This window comes from Coregonus lavaretus, assembly GCF_964263955.1.
Source record: "Coregonus lavaretus genome assembly, chromosome: 21".
Lineage (NCBI taxonomy): Eukaryota > Metazoa > Chordata > Actinopteri > Salmoniformes > Salmonidae > Coregonus > Coregonus lavaretus.
Window position 1 is genome coordinate 771,984 of NC_140008.1, and position 8,131 is coordinate 780,114.

At 44.8% G+C, this 8,131-nt stretch overlaps 1 protein-coding gene across 1 annotated transcript; it reads left to right on the top strand.

Annotated features, from left to right (window-relative positions):
- Window positions 1-3,813: 3,813 nt before the first annotated feature.
- On the top strand, window positions 3,814-6,152 carry LOC311148504 (immunoglobulin superfamily containing leucine-rich repeat protein 2-like; the record flags this gene model as incomplete). Its single annotated transcript, XM_084185485.1, has 2 exons — window positions 3,814-4,050; window positions 4,239-6,152. 2 exons carry the CDS (start codon window positions 3,814-3,816, stop codon window positions 6,150-6,152), a joined length of 2,151 nt encoding a protein of 716 aa, XP_084041611.1.
- Between the last annotated feature and the right edge of the window lie 1,979 nt (window positions 6,153-8,131).

The following is an 8,131-nucleotide window of genomic DNA, read 5'->3' on the forward strand; positions in this document are numbered from 1 at the left end:
TCCCTACAGTAGTACTACACCATACACTCCCCACAGTAGTACTACACTATACACTCCCTACAGTAGTACTACACCATACACTCCCCACAGTAGTACTACACTATACACTCCCCACAGTAGTACAACACCATACACTCCCTACAGTAGTACTACACCATACACTCCCCACAGTAGTACTACACTATACACTCCCCACAGTAGTACTACACTATACACTCCCTACAGTAGTACTACACCATACACTCCCCACAGTAGTACTACACTATACACTCCCCACAGTAGTACAACTGTGGGGAGTGTATGGTGTAGTATTACTGTAGGGAGTGTATAGTGTAGTACTACTGTAGGGAGTGTATAGTGTAGTACTACTGTAGGGAGTGTATAGTGTAGTACTACTGTAGGGAGTGTATAGTGTAGTACTACTGTGGGGAGTGTATAGTGTAGTACTACTCTAGGGAGTGTATTGTGTAGTACTACTGTGGGGAGTGTATGGTGTAGTACTACTGTAGGGAGTGTATAGTGTAGTACTACTGTAGGGAGTGTATAGTGTAGTAGTACTGTAGGGAGTGTATAGTGTAGTACTACTGTGGGGAGTGTATAGTGTAGTACTACTGTGGGGAGTGTATGGTGTAGTACTACTGTGGGGAGTGTATAGTGTAGTACTACTGTGGGGAGTGTATAGTGTAGTACTACTGTAGGGAGTGTATAGTGTAGTACTACTGTGGGGAGTGTATATTGTAGTACTACTGTGGGGAGTGTATGGTGTAGTACTACTGTGGGGAGTGTATAGTGTAGTACTACTGTGGGGAGTGTATGGTGTAGTACTACTGTAGGGAGTGTATAGTGTAGTACTACTGTGGGGAGTGTATAGTGTAGTACTACTGTGGGGAGTGTATGGTGTAGTACTACTGTAGGGAGTGTATAGTGTAGTACTACTGTGGGGAGTGTATGGTGTAGTACTACTGTGGGGAGTGAATGGTGTAGTACTACTGTGGGGAGTGTATAGTGTAGTACTACTGTAGGGAGTGTATGGTGTAGTACTACTGGAGGGAATGTATGGTGTAGTACTACTGTGGGGAGTGTATGGTGTAGTACTACTGTGGGGAGTGTATGGTGTAGTACTACTGTGGGGAGTGTATAGTGTAGTACTACTGTGGGGAGTGTATGGTGTAGTACTCCGTACAGACACTAGATGGGGTACAGTGATAAGGTATCAGTCTTGGCAGGTCGTGGGTTGGAGACTGTTCAGTGTGGACTTATTCAAGCTTTGTCCCGTTGTTTGCTGATGTTGAGCTGAGCTCATGGATAATACAACAACACACAACAGTGGAAAAAGACTACATAATAGGCCTAACATATGTTTCAAGGATGATAAAAAACAGATTATTGTTCGGCATAACCTTTATTGCAGAATCAAGTTTCATTATCATTGGAGAGTGAATTCAGACATTTTTCTGAGAGAACAGATCAAGCATATACCAATAGATGGCAGTAGCTACATACTGAGAACAATATATGATTTATCCAAAGGTTGGCCTGTAGCCATCACATCTGTTCAGGTATATGATTTGATTAGTACATAAGAACAAAATCAGAACCAAGAATGAAATGTTATGTTCTACTGGAGGGGAAACTGATTTTCTTTGTCTTAGATGGGCAAGGTGCATTATGGGTGGGGGTGAGGATGGTCAATAGAACTATATTTGTCTGTCTTCCTTTCACAATTATGTCATTTAGCAGACACTCTTATCCAGAGCGACTTACAGTTAGTGAGTGCGTGCATTATTTTATTATACTGCCCCCCCCCGTGGGAATCGAACCCACAACCCTGGCGTTGCAAACGCCATGCTCTACCAACTGAGCTACATCCCTGCCGGCCATTCCCTCCCCTACCCTGGACGACGCTGGGCCAATTGTGCGCCGCGCCATGGGTCTCCCGGTCGCGGCCGGCTACGGCTTTTCTCCATCCAACTTACTTTTTCAGTCTTTTTTTATATTTTTTTTATTACAGTGATATATAAATATTTTCCAATGAAAAAATGTGCCCAATGCCTCATTGGTATCATTGTAATAACACAATGTATAGCCCTATATTTCCCCCTGCTAATGAGGGACCTCACATCTTCCTGTTCTCTCATTCTGTTATGGATTTTTCTATTTAGCTTTCATCCAAATACGCCAAAGACAGTATAAACTATTTGTTACAGTTTTTCGGGCATATTTAAATCCCCACCTCAACTGTGCACAATTCATAATTCTGACCAATAACTCGTCATCTTCTGTGGTCTGGTCATCTCTCTGTGCCTGTTAAGGGAAAAAGCAACACTGACGAGAATGGGGTCAGAGATAAGTTTAGTTTGACATAACAATGAATGAAACATTACTGTCTAAATTATTGATATTCTTCCGGGGTGGCAGGCGAACACGGAGCCGTTATGTCTCTTAATCCAGGACTGATGGTGAAAGGATGGGAGAGGCTGCCTGCGCGTTCACAAACCCTCCCATCGCTCTGTTACTGACGGCGGGAGCGCGCAGTGGACCGGTCGTCCTCAGTCAGTCGCGAGAGGAAAACAGCCTCCAGAACGCACCTCATCATCCTACAGGGAAAAAAATGTTTCTTCCACCGCCTACCTTCACCGTTATCACCGTGGAGAAAAGTCCCATTAAAGGATTTACTATAGCGGACGTTAGTTGTTTCGACCACTAATCTGTGTTATAAAAAAAGATATCATCCAGAGTGCCCCGTTAGGAAAAACTGCAAGGATTGGGAATTAATATCGGACAGGTAAGATGACGGATCAAAAAGTAAACTGGAGATTATTATGTATCTGACACATCATGACACAAATATTATTTTAATTATGCTGTAATGTGTGGACTAGATTGATCATGATCAAATTTAAGCTTATAGCATCAATCCATCCATTTGAGGTCTATAATTCCTGTTTCATAAAGTCTCATCGGGAAATAAAACATAAACATAACAGTTTTGTTGTCTATATTTTACCACTATTTTAGGATACTTTGTTCAGAACGAACTGTAATTTAATTGGATTAAACTTCAGAGGTCGAAATGACATCGAAAATGTATTTTTATGCGGCATCGAGCAACCCCGTCGTGGATGCGTTTCCGCACTAAGGACCGCTAGACGCTCTGCATGCGTTTCCGCACCGAGGACCGCTAGACGCTCTGCATGCGTTTCCGCACCGAGGACCGCTAGACGCTCTGCATGCGTTTCCGCACCGAGGACCGCTAGACGCTCTGCTCCGCGGTTTGCGCCAAAGCTCTCATGCTAGCCTCGCTGCCACTGTTATGTGAAGTAAAGAGAACCAATTTCCACTTAGTACATTTTGAAGCTGTGAAATTGTAGCTATGTGAGTTTATCTGAACTCGGGAATTTGGTCGCCCTGAGCCTATAATGTAAAAGTGAAATCTGTTTAATCGATCACATTAATCAACCTTGTATTGTAAACCCGTTCCATATATGTATTTGTATGATATCTGCAGGCTGCAGAATCCCGAAGCCTCTCTGAGACTAGTCCTAACCTGCTCGCCGTGTCCCAAATTCCCAGAGACATAATAAGCCTATCCAGAGTGCAGCGCTGTGCTCTAGTGCTGTAATGCAACAGGATGTAGCAGTGCATTATGCTAAAGATTAATTCTGTGTACAACATTATGGCTGCCTTTCTAGATCTGTTATAGATGAGCAGAACATATAATTGTCTGTGGTGAAGTGACATTTACTGAAGACGATTTTGCTAATGAATAAATACATGAATTAACATCCTTTGTCTTCTTCTCAGATGGTGAAAATGGCGTCACGGCAGCTGGTCAGTCTCCTGGCGGTGTGGACTGTCGTGTTGGGTCTGGCCCAGTGTTGCCCAGAACCCTGTAGCTGTCTGGATAAATATGCTCACCAGTTCGCTGACTGTGCCTACAAAGACCTGCTGTTAGTTCCCGTAGGTCTCCCCTCCAACGTCACCACCCTCTCTCTCTCCGCCAACAAGATCAAACTCCTGAAGGCCAAGAGCTTCATTAACGTCACCCAGGTGTGTTTGTGTGTGAACGTGGTCCTGTGTGGCTCAGTTGGTAGAGTATGGCGCTTGTAATGCCAAGGACCGTGGGTTCGATTCCCACTGGGGCCACCCATGTGAAAAGTGTCTGCTAAATATCATATGTTGTATTACCGGAGGAGTAAATGACAGATGTGTTGAATGAACAAAGTCTTGTTCTCCAGGTGACCTCCCTATGGCTGGCCCACAACGAGATTGTGACCATGGAGAGGGACACTCTGGCCCCGCTGATCCAGCTCCGCAACCTGGACCTCAGCTACAACAAGATCGTCAACTTCCCCTGGGAGGACCTGGCCAACCTCACCGCCCTTCAGCTGCTCAAGATGAACAACAACGAGATGATCAACCTCCCTAAAGATGCCTTCTCCACCCTCAAAGACCTGAGGTCCCTGAGGATCAACAACAACAAGTTCACTACTATAGTCCAGGGGACCTTCAGCTCTCTCAGCTCCATGTCTCACCTGCAGATCTACAACAACCCATTCACCTGCTCCTGCAGTCTGGAGTGGCTGAGAGACTGGATCACTGAGTCTAAGATCTCCGTCCCAGAGCAGGACTCTATCGTCTGCGAGGCCCCTGAACAATTGAAAGGGGCCCTGGTGACCAAGATGCCCAAGCTGGACTGCAGGGCCCCAACGGTGTCCATCACCTACCAGCCCAACCTGGACAACACTGAGCTATACGAAGGCTTTATGGTGATCCTCAACTGCGATACCAAGGGAAACCCCAAACCAGAGGTCAGCTGGGAGGTAGTGAACACAGGGAACCAGAAGTTCACATTCAGTTTGCCCTCTGAGGTCAGCGAGAAAAGCGACTCGCCCATCAACGATAAAACCACCAACGGCCGGTTCCTGGTCTTCCAGAACGGCACCATGATCATCCCCCGTATGAGCAAGAAGGAGGATGGGAACTACAGCTGCTCGGCTGTCAACGACCTCGGTAAAGCAGACAGCACAGTGAAGGTAGCCGTGGCGGGCACCAAGAAACAGGCCATTAACTCCATGCTGGACTCCACAGCAGATAAGATCCTCCGTCCATCTGGTGGAAACAAGCCGGGGCCTAAGATGACCAACAACGTCATCAACTGGCCCAAGTCTGACTCTGGGAAGATCAAGACCGTTCCAACTGGGTCGTCTGGTAAACACGGCGATGGCGGCTCAGCGCAGGCTGGCGAGGGCTCAGAGGAGCTGCCGTTTGCCAGGAAGTGTGGCATCAGCGATGGCACTCAGTACATCTCCAACCACGCATTCAACCTCAGTCTGGACCAGCTCAAGCAGTACACCTTTGATTTCGGCGTCATCGCGTTGGAAGTGTCCGAGACCGAGGCCAAAGTGCAGCTGAATCCTCTCCAGCTCCCCAACAGTAAGAACAACCTCCACCTCAGCCACAATGAGAACCTAGAGACCGTCAACAAAGAGCCGTTCAGCCTCTATCAAGCCTCAACCAAAACCCCTCTGGACATGCTCTATCTGTGTTTCAATACTGGTAACGGACACTCTGTGGTGCAGTGGTCCCGGATAGAGGAAGGAATCAACGCCTACAAGTTCCAGGGCCTACAACCAGGCACTAACTACACCCTGTGTCTGACCTATGGAGGTCAGGACTGTCAGGTCCAGGTAGTCTTCACAACCAGGAAGAAGATTCCTTCTCTGCTAATCATAGTGGTGGTCAGTACCTTCCTGCTGGCGCTGGCTACAGTTCCTCTGCTGGGTGCCACCTGCTGTCATCTCTTATACAAGTACCAGGGAAAGACTTACAAACTGATCATGAAGGCGGCACAGAAGAACCCAGATCAAATGGAGAAACAGATGGTCGGAGGTGATTTCGACCCCCGGGCGTCTTTTGTCGAGTTGGAAAAGAATTTCAACCCGAGTGAAATGGGAGACGGAGAGGACGGAGAGGACGGAGAGGGGGAGGAGGGGGAGGAGGTGGAGGGGAGCATGGTTACCGAGTCCATTCCGGGTTCTACGTCTAAATTCGAGGTGGGCTCGGAGTACAGCGATAGATTACCGTTGGGGGCGGAGGCGGTGAATATCTCTGAAGACGGAAACGGTAATTACAAAGAGCCGAGTCGCTGAGCGGAGCTATGTGAGGGGGGGGGGGGGGGGGGGGGGATGGTAAAATAGTTACTGTTAGCTACATTTTAAACCAAGTAACTCACCTATCATTATTTCACGTAAATATGATAGCCCTGATAAAGGTGGATAGCTCATTTTACCTCAGAAAGTAAGTGGTCAGTTATAACCCAAATAAGTTGTGCAGTAAAACTACTGGTATTGTATATATAAAACGTACAACATTCCTCTCTTACAGTAACAGTACTGACCCCATAACTGGTGAAAAGCAGAAGTCATTGAGATGTCCCCTTTGTGCAGGGCGTAGGCTAGCGGATAAACGTTGTGAGTTTTACGTGAGCGTCAGTTTCAGCAGGTCGCGGAGTTGGACAGCACAGGCGCGCCTCAACGCGTCCTTTCCGCTGCGTCACCGACCGTTATTTTCATTGTTCTGTGAGATGATTAAAAAGGGAGAATCACTTGATGTTGTCAAAGCATGTGCTGTGTCTGGGCTAAAAAACCCGGGTCACTGTCAACTGGTTGTTGTTTGATGTAATGTGGGGCTCTTTGAGATATGTGTGACTTTAAAAAAAACAATTGGTGCTTGCTACCCTACTGTCTTTTTTCAACGATTCTAAACGTGTCCTTCCGTGGCACGTCACACAGACGATGTATTTTATTCTTCATGTGGGGTTTTAATTAGTGTAGACTATAGGACTTTAGATATTCTTAATGTCGATATGTGATGTAAAAACCCAGTAAAATTGAACGGTTCTCTTTTTTATTAAATTATAGCTAAATGATCCGTCTACAGTAACATTAACTGGGGCGTCAAGGAGCGTCTCGTGGCTTTGAGTGTCCTGTCATTTTACGCATAGTGAGTTTTTGGGTGAGCTATACTGTTCGGACTATGTTGTACAAATATCCCCCAACCTTTCAAGATTTTTGATATGATTTTATGTACGTGAAATTAATAAAATATCCAAAAACATTTTTGCATTCTCCGATTTCCAGTCATTGAGTCAGAGAGCTGTTTTCAACTTCATTTTAACTCTACGGGGTAAGGTTTGGTAGTTGTATGACTATAAATTGCTTTGAATTAAACAAGAAAACAATGTTTATATAGGGTTAAGATTGGGCGTTGGCCATGATTTGTAGTGATCGCCTGTTAACGGTGTATCTACCTAAAGCTTGTTTTGCATTCTAGGTAGGCACAGAAACATTATCTATGGTTGTTATATTTCTTATTGATATTAAAGAGCTATTGCGAGAACAAATGCATTTGTTAGATAAGCGTAGCAGACGGTTCTAAATTGTACGATGCTGGACTGCTCTATTTTCTCTTACATTTTAAAGAAAAAGAAAGTGATTCAAAATAGACTTTTGAATTTATTTATGGACAGAATAATATACCTACCCTTTTTGTGCATCAACATGATATAGCGCTGCTTTTGACCAAACTCACTTCTCATTGCCGCAACATGGGAAATGGGCTGTCCTGCAGGCTGCAGCAGAATAACGCACGAGCGCTACGTTTCCCTTTTATCCGTGTGGTCGGCTATGAAGCTCACACAATCACAAAAAATATTCTTATTACTATTCTTCATTAATTTCTATCAGTAGTGTTTTCTTTCCCGATTACATAAAATTACATTAATTCGGCATGATTGATTCGTTAAATAGCCTACATTGAAATGTTGGGAAGATAGGTGCCTAATTGTTCACCTAAACATCACCATATGGGAAAACACATCTTTGCAAACATCAGTATATATATATATTGCTGATAACTTGCTAAAATATATTTACTATCGAAAGTTTCCTGAAAAACAACATGACAGAGATGTGTATTTCCTAACGAAACGAAATCATTTTTGTTTTACTTGACTTCGCACATAAATCGACACGGAAATCTTTCGTCATCTTTCGTTTTAATTTCATGTTAATCACATCTACAATCATTAATTAATGTCGTTCAAAAGCAACTTGAGTCACTGTCACTT